At 38.9% G+C, this 18,767-nt stretch overlaps 7 protein-coding genes across 12 annotated transcripts; 4 read left to right on the forward strand and 3 right to left on the reverse strand.

Annotated features, from left to right (window-relative positions):
* Nucleotides 1-1,197: 1,197 nt before the first annotated feature.
* On the reverse strand, nt 1,198-1,971 carry LOC18030792 (NADH-ubiquinone oxidoreductase 20.9 kDa subunit). Its single transcript, XM_006414283.2, has 2 exons — nt 1,655-1,971; nt 1,198-1,542 (listed from the first exon to the last, which is right to left on the reverse strand). The coding sequence occupies exons 1-2, from the start codon at nt 1,806-1,808 to the stop codon at nt 1,376-1,378; spliced, it is 321 nt and encodes a 106-aa protein (XP_006414346.1). The 5' UTR covers nt 1,809-1,971; the 3' UTR covers nt 1,198-1,375.
* A 945-nt stretch (nt 1,972-2,916) lies between these two features.
* Nucleotides 2,917-3,525, reverse strand: LOC18030793. The gene has a single exon (XM_006414284.2). The coding sequence runs from the start codon at nt 3,458-3,460 to the stop codon at nt 3,077-3,079; it is 384 nt and encodes a 127-aa protein (XP_006414347.1). The 5' UTR covers nt 3,461-3,525; the 3' UTR covers nt 2,917-3,076.
* A 2,985-nt stretch (nt 3,526-6,510) lies between these two features.
* On the forward strand, nt 6,511-8,337 carry LOC18030794. Its single transcript, XM_006414285.2, has 8 exons — nt 6,511-6,739; nt 6,987-7,143; nt 7,228-7,307; nt 7,384-7,454; nt 7,647-7,717; nt 7,817-7,898; nt 7,998-8,047; nt 8,128-8,337. Exons 2-8 carry the CDS (start codon nt 7,039-7,041, stop codon nt 8,197-8,199), a joined length of 531 nt encoding a protein of 176 aa, XP_006414348.1. The 5' UTR covers nt 6,511-6,739; nt 6,987-7,038; the 3' UTR covers nt 8,200-8,337.
* Nucleotides 8,338-9,177: 840 nt separating this feature from the next.
* On the forward strand, nt 9,178-10,653 carry LOC18030795 (CASP-like protein 2B1). Its single transcript, XM_006414286.2, has 3 exons — nt 9,178-9,612; nt 9,734-9,866; nt 10,195-10,653. The coding sequence occupies exons 1-3, from the start codon at nt 9,389-9,391 to the stop codon at nt 10,453-10,455; spliced, it is 618 nt and encodes a 205-aa protein (XP_006414349.1). The 5' UTR covers nt 9,178-9,388; the 3' UTR covers nt 10,456-10,653.
* A 297-nt stretch (nt 10,654-10,950) lies between these two features.
* LOC18030796 (protein NAR1) lies at nt 10,951-13,578 on the forward strand. The gene is made up of 10 exons (XM_006414288.2): nt 10,951-11,281; nt 11,444-11,511; nt 11,589-11,929; nt 12,010-12,136; nt 12,217-12,358; nt 12,454-12,503; nt 12,592-12,763; nt 12,860-12,986; nt 13,079-13,173; nt 13,257-13,578. Exons 1-10 carry the CDS (start codon nt 11,153-11,155, stop codon nt 13,407-13,409), a joined length of 1,404 nt encoding a protein of 467 aa, XP_006414351.1. The 5' UTR covers nt 10,951-11,152; the 3' UTR covers nt 13,410-13,578.
* Nucleotides 13,544-15,366, reverse strand: LOC18030798 (transcription factor bHLH3). Of its 2 annotated transcripts, XM_006414287.2 has the most exons (2): nt 15,181-15,366; nt 13,544-15,089 (listed from the first exon to the last, which is right to left on the reverse strand). In XM_006414287.2, the coding sequence occupies exon 2, from the start codon at nt 15,079-15,081 to the stop codon at nt 13,681-13,683; it is 1,401 nt and encodes a 466-aa protein (XP_006414350.1). In that variant the 5' UTR covers nt 15,082-15,089; nt 15,181-15,366; the 3' UTR covers nt 13,544-13,680. The 2 variants fall into 2 exon arrangements, with proteins under 2 accessions (XP_006414350.1, XP_024004378.1); XM_024148610.1 differs by lacking the exon at nt 15,181-15,366 and having other exon boundaries at nt 13,544-15,172.
* A 218-nt stretch (nt 15,367-15,584) lies between these two features.
* LOC18030797 (transcriptional adapter ADA2b) lies at nt 15,585-18,760 on the forward strand. 5 transcript variants are annotated; one of them, XM_006414290.2, is made up of 12 exons: nt 15,585-15,858; nt 16,137-16,192; nt 16,281-16,453; nt 16,581-16,646; nt 16,740-16,865; nt 16,962-17,037; nt 17,129-17,177; nt 17,257-17,276; nt 17,538-17,757; nt 17,843-18,053; nt 18,130-18,354; nt 18,443-18,760. In XM_006414290.2, exons 1-12 carry the CDS (start codon nt 15,809-15,811, stop codon nt 18,632-18,634), a joined length of 1,464 nt encoding a protein of 487 aa, XP_006414353.1. In that variant the 5' UTR covers nt 15,585-15,808; the 3' UTR covers nt 18,635-18,760. The 5 variants fall into 5 exon arrangements, with proteins under 5 accessions (XP_006414353.1, XP_024005074.1, XP_006414352.1 ...); XM_024149306.1 differs by having other exon boundaries at nt 17,550-17,757; XM_006414289.2 differs by having other exon boundaries at nt 17,132-17,177.
* The last annotated feature ends 7 nt before the right edge of the window (nt 18,761-18,767 follow it).

Here is an 18,767-nt window from a genome sequence, read left to right on the forward strand (position 1 = left end):
ATCCTCAACTTTAGCTTCAACTCACGGATCTCGACCTCTCTCTCTTAGGAGTCTAGTGGCTCAAGCGGTGATCTATAGCATTTTGGTGGGAAAGAAACCAAAGGTTACATTTGTAAGTCTCTCATCTATTCCGGAGACGATATGCATTATTGTAATTATTGACCGGGTTATTCGAGATTCCATCCAATCCAAAAGAGAGAAGATAGCTTTCAACAACTTAATCCAACTTTCGCACGCTAACTCATGACGTATTTTTTCTCATGGTTTGTAAGGTTCGTAGCTTTAGGTTCTCCTTAAAACAAGGAAAGCCTCTATACAGCTGATTAAGCAATCGTTAGTACATTATTGTAAAGCTGCGGAACACCTGTAGTCATAAAGTCAAACGGATTACGATAAGACCATTGATTTAGCCGATTGGTGCATTTGGGCCAATAGCACATGGTATTCAGAGAAATGGATGATAAGCCAGTCGAACTTTCTTGGGTAGAAACTAGAAAGTTGAGCAGAAGGGTCAGAGTCATGACATGAAAGAAGAACCAGACACTACTGAATCAGAGAGATAAGGATTGAGAGCAAAAGGGGTTTATCCATAGAAAAGGTCTCCAAGAGCAAAAGGGGTTTATCCATAGAAAAGGTCTCCAAGAGCAAAATCAATTTATATCGACTCTCTCACTTTTTACCCGTTGACAAATCCTTTCTGCAAAAGCTGCACCAAATCCAACTAAACCACAGAGGTAGTAGCTACCACATCTGCTTTGCTTGTACCAATAGCCTCAAGGACTCTTATTACTACAGATAGAGCTCCAAATCGTAAAGGTATCTATTTTCATCACAAACCACAAGCATCCCTATTAAACAGCTTTGACTGGTAGGTGACTGTCATACAGAAACGCCGAAGCTAGCTTACCGGCAAAACCCAAAGGCAAATCAAGGCAGAGACTGAAACATTTCGGATTAACTTCCTAGGCAAAGCTAGATAGATAATGAGCATCAAATACCTTTTTTCCAGAATAGGAATTGAGGCAGAGTCTGTCGAGAAGCTCAAATGCAGCTGCCCCTTGTTCATCCACTGATACATACATGATACATCCCTCTGCAATACTTACACAAACTACACTACACACCAACAGGATCTGTTCAGAGTAATCTAATTGAAGCATTAAAAAACCCTTATTGCAAACATCACAAAGAATTCACTTTTCTCAAGCTCAAATCTTTTTATTGATCATAAGTCATAACAAACAAACAGAGGCACATATATCCTCAAACAGCAAGGAGTAGCAGAGAAAATCAATCCAATTACATGAAAAGAAAGGTTTCGAAGTCTGGAAGCAGCAAAAGGATTAAGCCAGATCCAGGAAAAACCCTAGAGTCATCATTTGGAGAAACCATCACGCTTCTGGTAACTAGCGACCTCACCGTCGTTGGGGAAAAACCCCATGAGTCGACCCGCCGAGTTCTGGTATGCATACATGAATCCACCCATGAGTCCGATCAGTCCTCCCGTTACCATTGACGGTCCTTTAATCCCAGGCTTAATCCCTACAGATCGCCGAATCCAAAACACCGATCAGCACATTCTCACGCATTTCAACTAATTGGGTAACCACAAAATCAAAAATTTCAAAAGAGAGAGAGAAATAGAGAGGTGGACCAGATAGATATCCGACGGTGACGGAGACTCCGGTGATAGTTGAGAAACGGAGGTAATCGAGGATACTGAAGTTTCCGACGACTTTAGTAAATGGAGGATTTCGGTCAACGACAGGGTATTGGGGCTTCTCCAAGGCAGTGATGTCAGTGTTCATCTTCGATATTCTACGAATCTCTGCTCTGAATCGTTCTTCTTCTTCCTATCAATCTCTACCTCTTAGGTTATTTCAATTTCCCAACAAAAAGCAGGAAGAGTCTTCACTTCGTCTAGAGGTTCTCTGTCGAAACGTAAACTTCTTTGTTGGGCTCTATCTCGGAGAAGACCCAAATGGGCCCATTTTAAGAATATAATATGAGCATTTCTGATGTTGTAGATTCTCGAAACCATTCCTCTTTAATTAAAAAAACATCATTATTCATTCTAATCCTTTGGATCTTACCTAATCACCTCATCATTAGCGAGCGATCGATCGACGTTAAAAATATATCGTCCGTATATTACATTTTGTGGGATTTTCTAACCAAAATACGTAAATGAATCATCAAACAATCGTTTTTACTATTCAATCAATGATTTAAAGTTAATTCCTCGTGTATATATCTAACAGTTTACACTTTTGTTAATTGCCACATAGAACCAGCAATATATATGACACCTGAATTTCTTTGTTTGAGAAAAAGAAGTATGAAAAAATTATAACATCAAACTTTAAATTTTCTGAAGCATGATTAACAAATATAAGCCCAATCACACCAAATGTAATTCTGTAACTTATAAAGGATTTTGTTTGAATTTATATTCTCCTAAAATCTATGATTGAATGGGTACTATAGTTTCTATCTCTCTCTCGTTATTACTGACATATACAAAGTACTGAGTCTACTGACTCAAACACATGCAAATAAGTTTTGATTGTGATTGACCATTTTCATCCATGAAATATTATTTATTTCTGAGAAATAGAAAAAAAACGTCCAAAGCAAAAAAGCAGTCCTGAACATGCGCAAGCGGAGCCCAAAAGAAATCAAATTTCAAGTGTACCCTTACGATGCCATTTTTGGCTGAAGTTTTATTAGTATATATAAAGTAGAAAGACGCAACATTTACATGGACAAGTATAAAGTAGATCAACTTGGGGTTGGGTTGGAGTATGATGGTAAGTTGGTAACCATCCAAAAACAAGAGTCAATAATTAACTCAATGAGTAGATCGTTATCATCGTAATATAAAATATATCATAGATTCATAATCATTAACTTCGAAATAACTAATATTATATATGATCGCATTTGAACCATACATATATCATCACCACCTACAAGACTCCTTAAAAGTAGAATACTGACCAAAAAAAGGGTTTATACATACATATTTATAAATTCAAACAAAAACAAAAAAAGATGGAGGAGCAACTTTATGAGTCTAGAGACGCAGAGACGTATCAACGTCGTCGTATCGATCAAAACCACCCATCTTTTTGTCCTCTTTACTTGGCCAGTGATGACAAAAGCTTGGCTTTTCAATGGAATCAGTGGTTGAGTGCGCGGATAAGGAGAGGGAGAGGAGATGCTGTGACGAGGATGTTTGAGAGTTTAGAGGTAAAAACTGGAAGAAACCGAAACTCGTGGGTTCGCTGTAATATTGTAAGATGTTGTTGTTGTCTTGGTGGCTAGGTTTAGGGTTTAGGAGCTCACGCTCAGCTCTTAGCTCTCGCGCTCTCTGAAGTTGTCTGAATCTTTCTTGAAGCAATACGATTGACGACTGGATCACCATTTGTTCCTTTCGGTCTCTTACCATTGAACTCATGACGTACAAAGTAAATGGTAATATTGATATATTGATATGAGTCGTGGAGAGTGTGTTGCTCTAGGGTTTGGGGCCATGTTACGTGTGTTGTGTCTATTTATATATGGAGGAATAGGTCGATATTTCTTAATTATTTAATCTGCATGAGAATATTATAAAATATTTAAAAAATGTATAGGGTTGTTGAGTAGTTCGATGAAATTCCGAAAGGAAGAGAATCAGGAGTAAAGTGGGAAGAGAACAAGAGGTAGAAGGCAAAAGGGACAATCTAAGGATTGTAAAAAGAGAATGTATAATCTGTGAGTGGAGATTTGCATATTTGAATTTTCATTTTTAAAAGTAACAAAAAAAAAGTTGGCCAAAGTAGAAGATGGTTGAGAGGAAAATGACAAGAAGAATGTTTGAAGGGAAGCACATGGATTGGTTTGTTTGGATGATTATTGAGTTATATAACCCCCTTTTTTCATGCTTCCCACTTACCTCCCCCTAAGGGCTCTTTTTTTTCTAATGGAAGCTTTCTTTTTTCCCACGAATCTAGATTATCTCTATATTTGTCTTGTTAATGCTTGAATTGAAACCAGACTGTATATTTAATTTTTGTTAATGCTTGAACTGTTCATATATATATATATAACAATTTGTTCAGTCGTGGATTGTCAAGGTTAAATAGAAAAATGAACCTTGCATAACCATTAATAATAAGACTAATTATAAAAGCTAGCTTATATATATGTGCATATCTTCTATGTTCAAGAAAACTCAAATGAGATTTTACTATTCCTGGGAAAAAAGTGAATAAGAAAAGGGAGTGACAAAAGGGTTTAGGAGAGATTTTGGTGGCTTGGGAGATGGTGAAATGGAGCCACTTCTTTGTCTCCACATCAAATCTTCTCGGTGGAATTTAAAGTTTTATTATTGGCACAATCTTTTAAAATGAAACACACTTTAAAGAAGAGTGTCAAAAGTTGTTAATGGTTTCTATAAATTAGTTGATCCACTTTTTATGTTTTAACGTCTAATGATTTGGCAAGGAGGAAAAAGTAAATAAAAAGTGGGCCTAGCTACTGATAAAAGAAACAAAAGGAGTTCGAGGGTAGAGAATAATGATAACAACAATATAATAGGATGTGGTTTGATTGATAAATTATTGTGAAAAAGACCGCTCGTTATACTCAAAGACATTCTCTCTCGATCGTCTCGTTTTCTCTTGATCGAAATGCTAATGCTAATCTAAGCTAGCTCCTTTTCCCATGATGAAAAAACATCCATGCATGTACATTACTATTATATACTTAGGTTAAGGAATTACTATGTCACAAAATAAAATGTAAATGAATAGAGCTGAGGCAAACTTATATAATATCCACCAACTCATATAGTATTGTATCTCTCCTGATTTTGATTAATTAGAATAAATTTGGAAACATTGATTGTAACAATCTTTAACAAAAGAAGCCAGACAGTATAGCTAGAAGATGGAGCGGGGATTGAAAAGAGAGAAGTGGACATGGGGATGTAAAGTCTAAAAGGCACATCAAAAGTGGTGGGAGCAAAAAGTTTGTCCGCAAGTAAATGGAATGTAATGGCATGCATACACCAAAGCTGAAGATGCTACGACGTTTAGGATTTGGATTTACATTGTTTCTCTCTTTATTTGTTTCTGCTTCGGTATCTGCGAACTTATCGATAATGCTCTGATTTGATGATAAACCCAATTAGCTAGTTGGTTAACATAAATTTAATTAAGTGAGGAGGATAGGATGAGACAAAACATAAAATGTCTTTAGATTAGTTGAGAGAGATTAGAGACAACGCGTGACTATTTCTTCTACTCCCATTACAACCACTCCACGTAAAAGTAATAATATGTAACAATTTTTTATTTGTTTTACCCTCCATATTGTACTTTTTTTTGCTATCTTTTACCCTAAACTTTCTAACTTTGGATACCAACCTTTTCTTTTTTGTCCTTACGATCAAGGCCAACATTTTCGCTACTTACATGATTGATTTCATATCAACATTTGAATTCATTTTTTTATATATTGAAAAACAACATTTGAAATCATTATATGGAGGAGCAAGTACATGTAAAATATCATGTATATGATTATGAACACTACAAGTCTGACAAGGTTTGGCAATGTAATGTACCTACGTCCACAAAAACATATACTAGTAGTTTTTACCAAAAAAACAAAACATATACTAGTAGTCATTACGATCGACCATAGTTCAACACTAAACAATTTATAGCATTCACTAAGACTCACTTCTACAGCTCAGATCCAAAGAACAAAAAGCTTATGTAACTCAGTTATTGATCTATTATCTATGGACACAGTCACGGTGGCAGATCTAGATTTTTTTTTTTACTGGAAGCACATATAACATACATATGTATTCAGCTTTTTACTGGGGGTATACATAACATCTTTTACTGGTGGTGACAATTGATAGAAGCTCAGACTCAAAAAATTAACAAAGGAAATCAAATTTTTACTAGTGGCAGCTGCCCCCACGTTAATGTAGGTGGATAACCAAACTATTTTACCATACAAATTCATATTCGCCTAAAAGATTAAACGTTAAGAACTATTATATTTTCCCTCAATGTTTGTGATAACCATAAAAAATAAACCTTCTTTTTTAGTCTTATATTTATATTGATAAAATTCATGCCCCAATTGCCCTATGAAAATTACCTTAGGGAAAAAATAATTTATAAACTGCTAAATATTTTCATATCATATCTTCCAAATATCTTTATGGCTCCCCTTTTCTATATTAAAATTCTCTTGAACACATCTTCCTAAATTACTTTGAGACGTGCATAACTTCTATGAAACTCAATCTTTGAGTACGAGCCTAATCTCATTTAAAACTTTCTCATGTTAAATTTACTCAGTTAATGTTAACTTAAAAATCGAGGACAAACTTGTTGCCTAGCTAGTCACTAGACTCAGTACATAATGCTTATTTAAAAAAAAATTATATAAAAATATTGGTTGGATTTAAAGTATGGGCCGATTCTCTCCTCATTATCTTAGGCTCGGATAAAGCCTTGTTGAATAATTCCCACAGTTATCGTTTTTGCTCTTTAAGGGCTTAAATTTTGTTTATGGAAAGGAAAAGAGTATTATACTTTTTATTTGTAAATTCTAAACCATCCTCTTTTCAGTTTCAGTCCTCCAATTTGAGACGTTAACCCGTATCATACATATGTTTGAGCTCCTGCGTTTGAAGGCTTGAAATTTCTGGGAATCTAGGACGAAAAGTGTAAGTTCCGATCTAATCGCAGTATTCATTCACGAGGGTATATCTTTACTCTAATCTTTTCTTCCTCGTCGTGCAATCTATAGATGAGATGGATTGTTTATCCAGAATATGACGGATCCAATTAGGGGTTTTAATCTTTGGATTTATATATAAGATTAAGCGAGCGAGAGAGAGAGAGAGAGAGATATCACTGTTTATAGAAACATTTGAACGATATTGAGTTTGTATTGTTTCAATTTGGGTTTAGCGGATTGCTATATTACAACCATCAGATTCAGTAATTCAGTAGAAGGGTTAATATGGAAGGAGAGAAACCGATAAAAGTCTCTTTGGTCGCTCCTCTGACCTTCTTCCTCGTCGTCGTCTTCCAGTTGCTATCCAAGTGGCTTGACCAATTGAAGAAGGTAATAAAAAGATAACCTTTTTAGCGTTTTCACATTCACCTGAGTAATCCATTTAAATTCCCTTCCTTTCTGAAACTTCTCCAGAAAGGGTCGAGGAACACCAAGGAAGCAGAGCTGCGATCCGAAATTAAGCAGCTTTTGAAAGAGGCCAGTGCATTGTCTCAGTAAGCAGTTTTAGTGATTGAAGAATTTACCTGAGTTTTGTTGATCAAATACTTATCGATGTGATTACTCACGCAGGCCGGCCACGTTTGCGCAAGCGGCAAAACTTAGGAGGTCGGCAGCTACTAAAGAGAAAGAACTTGCACAATGTGAGTATGCATACATGTTAGCTCGACAATGATTGATTGCTAAGTGATGGTAGATTTTCTAATATGATGCAGCAGTTTGTTAGTTTTAGAAATGAATACAACCTGATGACAGATACACCTACCTACCAGAGCACTGCATCATTATGGTTTTGTATAGGTGTGTTATTTGTTAATACTCGCTGTGACTTACAGATTTGGAGCAGCATAACAAAGAAAGTAAACTGTCATACGATCGGTATGGAAAGATTTTGCTTGCTTCAAAGGTAACTTAAGTGGTGTGTTTAAGCTTCTTTTTTTTTTTCTTCTTTTTTCTATCTAAATCTCTTTAATTGAGAGGTCCTAAGAACTTTGTTTGTCTCTAGGTTGTGGTATACCTGATCTTAGTATTTTGGTTCTGGAGGACTCCAATTGCCATTATAGCTAAGCAGCTTGTTCAACCGTTTGGTGAGTAGTTAGATTTACCGGTTAAAGATGTCTTTGGGCTTATCATACAATTGGTGCGACTTAGGTTAAAACAATAAACGAATGTGGTGTGTTTCTCAGGGAATTTGTTATCTTGGGGAACAGGAGGTCGCTTGACAGGCCATGTGATGGTAGGCTCTTTCTTCTCTTGCTTTTCAATCCATGGCTTTGGTCTGTGATAGTGAGAGTGTTGGTTTTGGTGAAAATGCAGGTTGGAATCATACCGTGGCTAATACTCTCAACCAGAGTAAGCAAATATGTGAGTAGGTTCGTGGAGTTCTAATTGGATTTTAAATAGCCTTTTAGGAGACCCTTGTGGCAGAATTGTGCCTTTTCTCCTCATCTTCCCTTGACAATTTCTTTGTACATTATATGAATCTTATTCTCCGGTTTGTGTTGGAATTTTACCAATAACAGTTAACAAGTGGTTCGGTTTTCATAGTTGTGACATTGGTCGAATGTGAGAGCTATAGCATTACAATACACAGCACATTGCCTCCACCAAGATACGTGTTGTCAATTTTTTATCTTTGAACAAAGCTAACGATAATCCAAAAACGCGTGGTACCATTTTTTGCAGATACAATGCATGTGGTTCATTAAGATTTTTGCATATATTGATAATTTGAGGGCATTATTATCTCCACTTTCACTAACCTCATTAGCGGGTTAGTGGAAATTCTTACCAATCAATTTTGTGTCACATCATTCACCATTCGCACATCATATCGAAGAAGTTGATTGGATTTTGGCTAACTATTTACTTATGTTTAGAGTCAATGAGACGAAACCAACAAAAGTGGGTTTTGGTTAGAAGCTAAGTGGGAGATGGGAAGTGCAATAAATAAGAAGAAGAGAGAAATGGTGTTCATTAAATAGTGTGTATGTGTAAGTGTGTGTGGCCATCCAAAGTCCCATCTTAATAATTTAAATATCTCTTCTCGAGATATTAATCCTCTTCTTCTTTATTTTCTTTTCCACTTTCCTAGAACATTAAAAGACAAAACATGGAGCATCGTAATTCAATTAATCCTAAAGGTCATTGTGATAGTTCACTTTCGACTTAATAGAGGGGACCTTAAATGCACAAAACCTACAATCTTTATCAGAAAGGGAAAATGTGTTTTAGGTTTTTGTTGTCATTTTCTACAACATTTCAAATTAAATGCATCTCTAAATACGTAAACGCTTACAAGAGATTTTCTACCACTTGGCAGATTTTGGGACTATGTTTGCGTGTCTCAATCAGTGTGATGATAATAAGGTTTAAGACAAGAACTATGAGCAAACATAAAATCTTAATTTGGTGATTTCAATTAAGGAACAAGGACCCAAGAAGCGATATGTGAAGTTAAAGCATAGCGTGGGACATTGAGCATCTCTATTTAAGGCCTTAACTCTTAGCCAACTGGTCTATTTCTCTCTCTTGTCTCTCAGTCTCTCAGTCTCTACCGATTCTGTCTTGTCCAAAGATGAGTTATTTGGGGGTCGGAATCACTCCCGGAAATGTCGCCGTCTACCACGGAGGCAAGATGAAGCTGATTGATCGGAGACTGAGGTTAACGGAGCTGCTCTTACGCTGCTCCGTCACTGTCTTCACTCTCCTCGCGCTTATTCTGGTTGTTACAGACACACAAGTCAAGCATATCTTCACAATTGAGAGGAGGGCCAAGTACACTGACATGAAGGCGCTTGTGTTAGTTACTCAACAAAAAAACCCACCTTTTTTTCAATTTTTAGCAATCCAACATTTCACTTTGAGAGAGAGAGATTGGTAAATTTCGCAACTTTTTTTGGTTTCTTCTTGTGGGATGCAGGTTCTTGGTGGTCGCCAATGGGATAGCTGCGGTTTATTCTTTGTTACATTCAGTTCGTTGCTTAGTGGGTTCGATGAAAGGAAGCGTTTTGTTCAGCAAGCCCCTTGCTTGGGCCATTTTCTCCGGCGATCAGGTTACTGAATCTCTAGTCTGTGTGTTTCTCCGTACATTTAATTTGCCAAAATCAGTGAATTGGTTGTGAAATTTATGGGGTTTGGCTTTGTCGTTTTTTGTTCTCTACATCTACATGTTCGGCTCTGGTCAAATTAGGGAAAAGTAGGGTTTGCTATGTTGAAAAGTCTTTGAGCATTTAATGGGTTTGGTTAGATAATCAGATGGGTGAAAAATTGAATGTTCTTAGGGTAGGATTGTTACTTGTTTGTATTCAAAACTGATGAAACTAGGAGAAACAAGGTCTTATTTGGCATTTTAAAGAGTCTCATGGTGTTGTGAATGAGCAGGCAATGGCGTACATGTGCGTGGCTGCAATAGCAGCAGCAGCAGAGTCTGGTTTGATTGGAAGGGAAGGTGAGGAGAAGCTGCAATGGATGAAGTTGTGCAATATGTATGGCAAATTCTGCGACTGGATGAGTGTAGGAGTCGCCATCGCCTTGCTTGCATCCATTGCTATGGTTTTCGTCTCCTGCATTTCTGCTTTTAGTCTCTTCCGCTTGTACGGTGGTGCTACACAGAGACCACCAAGCCTCGCCGTGGTGAAGTGAAAAACGCTTTCGTTGTCTCTTAGTAGTGTTGAAATGTTGTCATTAAACCAAAAAAAGTGTAGGCCTTTTGGTTTTGTTTCGTAAATCTTCTTCTTCTTCACCTTCCTTGTTTAATATGATGATGGTCTTTGTGACAAATTATATGTAGAACTGGACCTAGTGTTCTTTGTAACAATGTGCCATTTGCTATGATCAAATCAAAAACAAAACTGTGTGCTATAAGGAAGAGTTTTTTTTATTATCTTATTGATGAGGTTAGGTAGTGTTGGTAAATGATTACTTTGTGGTTCTTGATCCGGTTCGAACCACGGTTATTACAAAGAAAAGAAAAAACATCTCTTTTACACCGACCTAGTGTATCTTGCAGCTCTGATTACACTTAGGCCCCTCCACAATAGGATTATTATAAGGTCCGGCATGTCATTTTCGTTTGTGACTATTTAAACCCTATTAGGCTAAAGTATTGTTTTTTTTTTACTTCGTCTCTTTCGTTTCGTTGTTTTGATCGAACCCAGCTTTGGAACTTGGAACCACAGGAAGAAGAAAAACACCATCGACGCTTTTCTGATTTTTTGATACCCGAAGCTTCTCCGACACCAATCCTTAATCGTTGCCCACTGTATTTTGTTGGTTCTGCTAGTTTCTCCGCCTCCATAGTTTGAAAATTGAAAGTTTTGGAATAGAAACCGACTTAGGTATGTCGGAGAAGTTCTCACCGACCTTGAGGCTCGGAGATCTCAGCGATTTCATTGCTCCGTCTCAAGCTTGTGTCATATCTCTCAAGGGTCCTAAGAAAACCATCGACAAGAAGCCTAATCGACCCCAGGTCCGAAATTTCCAAGCTTTCCCATGATTAATTATGACTTTCGGTTGCTGCTTCAAGTAGTCTCTTTCATTGTAACCCAATAATGATATTACTGGCCTCTTTTGATATGGAGCCTATATATATCTTCACCAGCTTAAAGTGTCCGTTTTTTTTATCTTGAAGGTTGTAATTACCCCAAAAGAGCAGATGGAACCGGTCAAAATCTCTCTCAAGGATTGCTTGGCTTGCAGGTCAGTTCTTTCTCTTACCGCTCCTGATTCAGTCTAGACTTGTATAGAGTGTAATTGTGTTTCCGTTTTCGATGTAGTGGATGCATCACATCGGCTGAGACAGTTATGCTTGAGAAGCAAAGCTTAGACGAGCTCCTCTCTGCCCTTAGCAAAAGCAAGGACGTGATCATGTCTATTTCCCCACAGTCGAGAGCCTCGCTTGCTGTTCACTATGATATCTCTCCTCTTCAGGTTTTCAAGAAGCTTACTACGTTTTTGAAGTCTCTAGGAGTTAAAGCTGTGTTTGACACAAGCTGCAGCAGAGACTTGGTACTTATTGAAGCTTGTAATGAGTTTGTCAGCCGTTACAAGCAAGCTAGTTCTGAAGATGGTGGAAATTCTCAGTCCCCTCTCCCTGTGCTTTCCTCTGCTTGTCCTGGTAAGCAGCTTTTCCTAGTTTGACTTGATCGAATGTGACTGAAATGTGAGAGTAATGTGTAAAGTTTTTGATGAATCAAGGTTGGATATGTTATGCTGAAAAGCAGCTTGGTTCACTTGTTCTACCATATATCTCTTCTGTTAAAAGTCCTCAGCAAACTATTGGAGCTGCGATCAAACACCACCTGTGTCAAGCGTTGGGACTAAGGTACTCTTGGGAACTTTGGTTATCATTTGGTTGTTTTCCTACATTTTCGGACTCATCTGTGACCGTTTTCATGGAACTAGGCTGGAGGAGATTTACCATGTGACTGTGATGCCCTGTTACGATAAGAAGCTCGAGGCAGCGAGAGACGATTTTGTCTTTGAAGATAAGCTGACTGAGGTTGATTCCGTGCTGACAACTGGTGAAATTTTGGATTTAATGAAGGTGATAAGGAGTAAACCCTATGTTTTCATTGTACTTTTGCTTCCATCTTGCAGAAAATGTGAATCTGTTTCTGGACTGTTATATGTTTCTTGCAGTTGAAAGGAGTCGACTTTAAAGATCTGGAGGAGTCTCCACTCGACAGATTGTAAGAAAGATCGTTGTTTCCTCTTCTCTGTTTCTGTGTGACCGAATTTATTTGAAGTAAACATTTTCAATTTTCCATGCAAAAACAGGCTAACGAATGTTACTGAGGAAGGACATCTTTATGGTGTAGCTGGGGGTTCTGGTGGTTACGCAGAAACAATATTCAGACATGCGGCAAAAGTACTATTTGGACACACTATTGAAGGTCCTCTTGAGTTTAAAACTCTGAGAAATTCTGATTTCCGTGAATTAACTCTTCAAGTAAGTTCCTAGATTGCCATAAACAGGTTTAAATTTGCTATATCAATAATCCTCCCCTGGTTTTGTCTCATGTTCTTCATTTCTTTTCTCTCGAAGCTGGAAGGTAAAACAGTGTTGAAATTCGCGCTGTGTTACGGTTTCCAGAACCTTCAGAACATTGTTCGGAGAATAAAAACGCACAAATGCGATTATCAGTATGTAGAAATCATGGCGTGCCCTGCAGGTTCTTCTTCTACTTCGAAACCCCTGGTTGGAATTTGTAACTTTTGTTTGTTGTGTTTTTAATGATTCCCCAAAATGCTTGATCTAAAACAGGTTGCCTGAATGGTGGTGGGCAGATCAAGCCAAAGATAGGGCAGAGTCAGAAAGAACTGGTCCGTTCACTTGAAGCTACTTATATGAATGATACAGTAAGTTGCCTTGCAGTATTACTATTCTTTTTGATTTGTTTCAGTAAGCTACAGCTACTAACAACCTGACTTTTTGGATCCAGGCTTTGAGTACAGATCCATTCCAGAATCCAATAGCCAAGGGACTATATGATGAGTGGCTTGAGGAGCCTGGTTCCAACGAGGCGAAGAAGTACCTGCACACTCAGTACCATCCGGTCGTGAAAAGCGTTACAGCGCAGCTCAACAATTGGTAGACTAACCCTAGGTTCTGAAAATTTTGAATGAGATGGGAGCAAAGATGGTCGTGTGACTCGTGTCGCTTTTCTAGTTTTGTGTATTTATTTATACAGAAGATGAGTTAGTGAGAAGCTCCTGCTCAAGTCTCATATGTAAAAAACAAATCTCAACATGATATGAAATTACTATTACACACGCTCCTACTAAGCCGGAGTTTGTTTTGTTTAGCTGCTAAATAGTACATTGATACAACCTCAATAACAATACTGTTACCCTTTTACATAGCAATTACTGTGAGAGAGAGGCTAAGAGCTTGTCCTTTAACTGCTCAGCAGTGCAGCCACCTTGAGGTCGGAGAGTGAATGTATGAACCACACCTTCCTCTGTGACGGCCACGTTAGAATCATGAGGCGTAACTTCATTCTCTCTCAACGTCTGTATCACCTTTGAAACCGGATGCGTTTCCAACGGACAGCTTAGCCTCACCACCGCATCATCGTGCCTCTGTTGATAATCAACCTCTGCTGGAGTTATCTGATTACTCTCCCTCCTCTTCATTATCTGCTTCTCTGTCTCGTACACCCTTATTTTCTTCTGCATATCAGTGATGTATGTGATTGCATCCGCAAGAAGCGAAGCCTTGTCCATCTTAGAGATGTTAGGCACCACAGCTCTCAACGCGTAGAATCTCTGGTTCAGCTTCTCCCTCCTCTGCCGTTCCGCTTCCACGTGGTTTAGAGCCTCTTCTCTTCCGTTTGCTGGTTTCCTCCCTCTCTTCCTCGGCTTTTGCTCGTCGGTTAGATACAATGCCTCGTCTTTCCCTTGCTCATAACCATACACTTGATTGGAACCTCCAACCGCTTGTACCTCGTACGATTCCAAGGAGAAACCGGACTCATCCTCCATCTTTGGGGAGAAGTTTATACTCATGGACCGTGGCTTCGACCCACCAAGGCTCAGCTGTCGACCAAAGATCTTGGGAGCTTCTTTAGCCTGAACAAAGTCTGATCCACCAAACACTGACTTCACCATCTCAATCACACTCTTATCTTCTGGAATCAGCTGCAATGAACCCAACTCCACAACTCCACAGTTCACTGGTACAGACAACACCGTCTTGAACCCAGCGGATCTTGCCAAGAAGGACCTAACCCTGTAATAACTCAAGCAGCTAGGCAAATCTGAAGCCCAGAGCGGCTTCCCAGAGACATAAGTCCCAGCAGGACCGTACTTATTGGAATCACACCTAAAGGAAAAGTACAAGGAAGCAAGATAAAACATGTCGAGATCAGTAAGAGCCCCTGATTTCACCAGACGATGATCCTCATCTGAACCGACAAAGGAAGAGTGAAGCTTGCGAAGCACACGCCTCTTGCTCTCATCTTGCTGCGAATAGTCCTCTCCTGAGTTTCCCTTTTGGACACGGCAATGGCCGTCTCCCCAGACCAAGACACAACCATCGGAGCTGTTAACGTTGGAAGCTAGCCAGAAAACGGCGTAATCCCAATCGGAGCCTTCAACGACGTGGCGTAACCCTTGTTGCAGATTGGGATCACTTGGCGGCGCGACTAGCTTGGTGAGAGCAGTGTTGGAGGAAGCCGATGAGATGAAAAAGTCGCAAGCTTCGGAACCTATGGTGGATTCCACCATCGCCCGATCTTCCTGATTCTCCCAAAACTTGAGACCCATTGATTCTCCTACAACATTCATTGATATGGATAACCGATAAAACTTAGGTTTTTAAAATCGGACAGAATTAAGGTTATGGGTTGAAATCGCCGCACTTACAAGGAGATGGAAGATGAGCTTTTGTGAGGAAGAAGAAGTGTCACGTGTTTCTTGTTGGGATTCACCGATTTTTAGGGTTTGTTTGATGTCAAAGCAACGACCTTTAAAGCTCCTATCTCAAATTTCTGTATTGCCCGAGAAAAGTAAAAATTAAAAAAACAGAGCTTGATTCACTGTAGATCTGTTGTGACTTCTAATGAAATTGACGAAGAATGAAGAAATGAGGAGGAAGATGTGACTCTGAGAATTGGGTTGAATCGTGTCAAATGCCAACAATTTAGCAATTACCATAAAAGTTTAGGATTAGTGGATTAATCAATAGATATACTTCTACTACTATATAATTTAAGAGGCAGTTAAATTAATCATATTCTTATTAAGCATCACTTGCGTAATCGGAAAAAATCTAAAAAGCACAGTGGCTTAGAAAATAGAAATTCCTTTTTCCTCGACTCTCCTAATTTCTCTCAGACCACCGTCGATTACAGATCCGACCTGACAGCTCTCGACCGAGTAGGGTTGAATTCCGATTTGATCTTTCTCCTCCAGCGAAACCCTAAGTACCCTTCGATCTTTTTTCTACTTGACATTGTTGGGTTTTTGAATCCGATTCTTTGATTCGGCATCAATGGGTCGCTCTCGTGGGAACTTCCACAACTTTGAAGACCCTACGCAGAGGTATGCTCCTGTTTACCACTCAATTCCCGATTTGGGTTTCGTGGAATTCTCTTTTGTTATTCCCAATTTCTGCTTCCTCCAAATTCTCGAAATTGATTGAATTGCAATCTTCTTCGACTTTGCGCTGCGCAATTATCATTGTTTTCCAGTTGTGGCAATGATCATCGCGTCAAAATTGTGGCTTTAGATAACTTTCAGTAGCTATTGTCATCTTCCCTATCTTCATCTGTGTAATTGTGCCTTTCACTGTTAAAGAAGTTTGTTATGTTCTGTTGCAGAACGAGGAAAAAGAAAAATGCGGCTAATGTGGAGAACTTTGAGTCTACATCTATGGGTAAGAGACTCATATCAAGCCTTTATTTTGTTGGTTCTCCTGTCTTCAAGATTCTTCTTTTAATCAGTATTTGTTCTTGTGGAGTCAGTTCCAGGTACCGAAGGAGGAGGGAAATACAACTGCGATTATTGCCAGAAAGACATTACCGGCAAAATTAGGATCAAATGTGCGGTCTGTCCCGATTTCGATCTCTGTGTAGAATGTATGTCTGTTGGAGCAGAGATCACTCCTCACAAACGTGATCACGCATACAGAGTTATGGTTAGTTTGCATTTGCTTTTACCTAATTTCTTTAGTTTGCAAAGAGTTTGATTCACCAATAAAGAGTCGAGTTTTCTCTTTACTTTCATCATCTAGGCTCAGTGAACTTTTTGGTTTGCTTTGTCAGGGAAATCTAACTTTCCCGCTTATTTGTCCGGACTGGAGTGCCGATGATGAAATGCTTCTCCTGGAGGTACTACTACTTCTTTTAAGATCTTCTTACTGATATGTGGCCTATAATTTATTTTTCTTTCAAAAGTGTAAGTTCTTTTTTTTTTGTATTTAGGGACTTGAAATTTATGGCTTGGGAAACTGGGCAGAGGTTGCGGAGCATGTAGGAACGAAGAGTAAAGAACAGTGTCTCGAGCACTACAAAAATATTTATTTGAACTCGCCATTTTTCCCACTTCCAGTATGCTATATCCATCTGATTACATATATCTGCCACAGTACCAGTACTAGCCTTTTGTAATGTATTAATCTAAAGGGCAATTTTTTTATTTCCCAGGATATGTCGCATGTAGCAGGGAAGAACAAAAAAGAACTTCAAGCCATGGCAAAAGGACGAGTCGAAGATAAGAAAGGTCTGCACTATTTTGCTAGATGATTTGGTGAATCTTCGTTGTACGTGTTGCTATCTTAATTCGGAAATTAATGTGGTTTCCTCTTTGGCAGCAGAGCAGATCATGAAAGAAGAGTATCCGTTTTCTCCTCCTAAAGTCAAGTATGTCTCCTGTTCTTCACAGATACTGCACAGTGATACCCTATATATATTTCTCATTTCTTGTCCAATTTTCTCGCAGAGTTGAAGACACACAAAAAGGTGAGTCCTTTTATTGGTATGTTATAACGGGTTCGAATATATATGTGCTTCTCGTTTTGTTATTTACTTGCTCTAGCTTAAACCAGTAGTTATATCTAGATCAATATCCCGAGAATGGAATCATCTCCCTCTTGTAAGAAAGAAGCTAATTTGATCGACCAAATGTTTGAAATCCAACAAAAAAGCCCATTGTTTGTCATTGTATTTATACTGGTAGATATTTTTTCCATTTTTCAATGTTCTAATGTGCTTTGTGGTCAGAGTCTCATACAGACAGGAGTTTTGGAGGAAAGAAACCTGTTGTTGCCCCGGGAAACAACTCACTGGTTGAATTAAGTAATTACAATCTCAAAAGACAAGAGTTCGACCCTGAATATGACAATGATGCTGAGCAGCTCTTGGCTGAGATGGAGTTCAAAGAGAACGATACTCCTGAAGAACATGAGCTGAAGCTGCGTGTGTTACGTATCTATTCGAAAAGGTACAGGTTTTAAGATCACCAGGAGAAAATGAAAAGTCTATTCTTTTTGCCGCCATGCTAATGCAGGTGAGTCTGATATTTGCAGGCTTGATGAGAGGAAACGTAGAAAGGAATTCATACTAGAAAGAAACCTGTTGTACCCAAATCCCTTTGAGAAGGACCTGTCTCAGGAGGAGAAAGTGCAGTGTCGGCGTTTGGACGTTTTCATGCGTTTTCATTCAAAAGAAGAGCACGAGGAGCTACTCCGTAGTGTTGTGAGCGAATACCGTATGGTGAAACGGCTCAAAGATCTCAAGGTAAGGACATTGCAACTCTCAAACTGTGCGTTTGGTTGTTTGGATGTGGCTCACTGTGTTGGATTGGGCGGAGCAGGAAGCTCAAGGGGCAGGGTGTCGTTCGACGGCTGAAGCAGAGAGGTATCTAGGGAGGAAGAGAAAGAGAGAAAACGAAGAAGGGATGAACAGAGGGAAAGAGAGTGGCCAATTTGGTCAACTTGCAGGGGAAATGGGCTCTAGACCTCCTGTGCAAGCTTCTTCAAGCTATGTGAATGACTTGGACCTGATTGGATTCACAGAGTCGCAACTTCTGTCTGAATCCGTGAGTGTCGTGATTTACTGAACAGCTGGAACAAGTGTGAGAGCTGAGTTTTTGTAGTAACTGAAAGAAGAGTTGTTTGTTTTTGCAGGAGAAGCGTTTGTGCAGCGAGGCCAAGTTGGTTCCACCGATTTATCTACAGATGCAACAAGTGATGTCACATGAGATATTCAAAGGGAATGTGACGAAGAAGTCGGATGCATATAGCCTGTTCAAGATTGATCCGACCAAAGTGGATCGAGTTTACGATATGCTTGTGAAGAAGGGTATTGCTCAGCTTTAAGATCCTCGTGTTGTATCATATATGTATGTGTGAGCTCCATTGAGTAATTTGTCGACAATCCCTTTGTTTATTACACACCTTGTCATAATTGTAGTTTATATAATAGAGAAAAACGTGATTCACTTATCCCCGG

This window comes from Eutrema salsugineum, unplaced genomic scaffold, assembly GCF_000478725.1.
Source record: "Eutrema salsugineum unplaced genomic scaffold, Eutsalg1_0 scaffold_1, whole genome shotgun sequence".
NCBI classification, from domain to species: domain Eukaryota; kingdom Viridiplantae; phylum Streptophyta; class Magnoliopsida; order Brassicales; family Brassicaceae; genus Eutrema; species Eutrema salsugineum.

Bases quoted from the DNA above. Each gene is read 5' to 3' on its own strand.
- LOC18030792 (XM_006414283.2), bottom strand. From the start codon at position 1,808: ATGAACACTGACATCACTGCCTTGGAGAAGCCCCAATACCCTGTCGTT. The intron at 1,543-1,654 runs GTCCACCTCTCT...GGCGATCTGTAG, and splicing joins CACCGTCGGATATCTATCTG to GGATTAAGCCTGGGATTAAA.
- LOC18030793 (XM_006414284.2), bottom strand. From the start codon at position 3,460: ATGAGTTCAATGGTAAGAGACCGAAAGGAACAAATGGTGATCCAGTCG.
- LOC18030794 (XM_006414285.2), top strand. From the start codon at position 7,039: ATGGAAGGAGAGAAACCGATAAAAGTCTCTTTGGTCGCTCCTCTGACC. The intron at 7,718-7,816 runs GTAACTTAAGTG...GTTTGTCTCTAG, and splicing joins AGATTTTGCTTGCTTCAAAG to GTTGTGGTATACCTGATCTT. The intron at 8,048-8,127 runs GTAGGCTCTTTC...GTGAAAATGCAG, and splicing joins GCTTGACAGGCCATGTGATG to GTTGGAATCATACCGTGGCT.
- LOC18030795 (XM_006414286.2), top strand. From the start codon at position 9,389: ATGAGTTATTTGGGGGTCGGAATCACTCCCGGAAATGTCGCCGTCTAC. The intron at 9,613-9,733 runs GTTAGTTACTCA...TGTGGGATGCAG, and splicing joins ACTGACATGAAGGCGCTTGT to GTTCTTGGTGGTCGCCAATG. The intron at 9,867-10,194 runs GTTACTGAATCT...GTGAATGAGCAG, and splicing joins CCATTTTCTCCGGCGATCAG to GCAATGGCGTACATGTGCGT.
- LOC18030796 (XM_006414288.2), top strand. From the start codon at position 11,153: ATGTCGGAGAAGTTCTCACCGACCTTGAGGCTCGGAGATCTCAGCGAT. The intron at 11,282-11,443 runs GTCCGAAATTTC...TTTATCTTGAAG, and splicing joins AGAAGCCTAATCGACCCCAG to GTTGTAATTACCCCAAAAGA. The intron at 11,930-12,009 runs GTAAGCAGCTTT...TGATGAATCAAG, and splicing joins GCTTTCCTCTGCTTGTCCTG to GTTGGATATGTTATGCTGAA.
- LOC18030798 (XM_024148610.1), bottom strand. From the start codon at position 15,102: ATGAATGTTGTAGGAGAATCAATGGGTCTCAAGTTTTGGGAGAATCAG.
- LOC18030797 (XM_006414290.2), top strand. From the start codon at position 15,809: ATGGGTCGCTCTCGTGGGAACTTCCACAACTTTGAAGACCCTACGCAG. The intron at 15,859-16,136 runs GTATGCTCCTGT...GTTCTGTTGCAG, and splicing joins TTTGAAGACCCTACGCAGAG to AACGAGGAAAAAGAAAAATG. The intron at 17,178-17,256 runs GTATGTCTCCTG...ATTTTCTCGCAG, and splicing joins TTTTCTCCTCCTAAAGTCAA to AGTTGAAGACACACAAAAAG.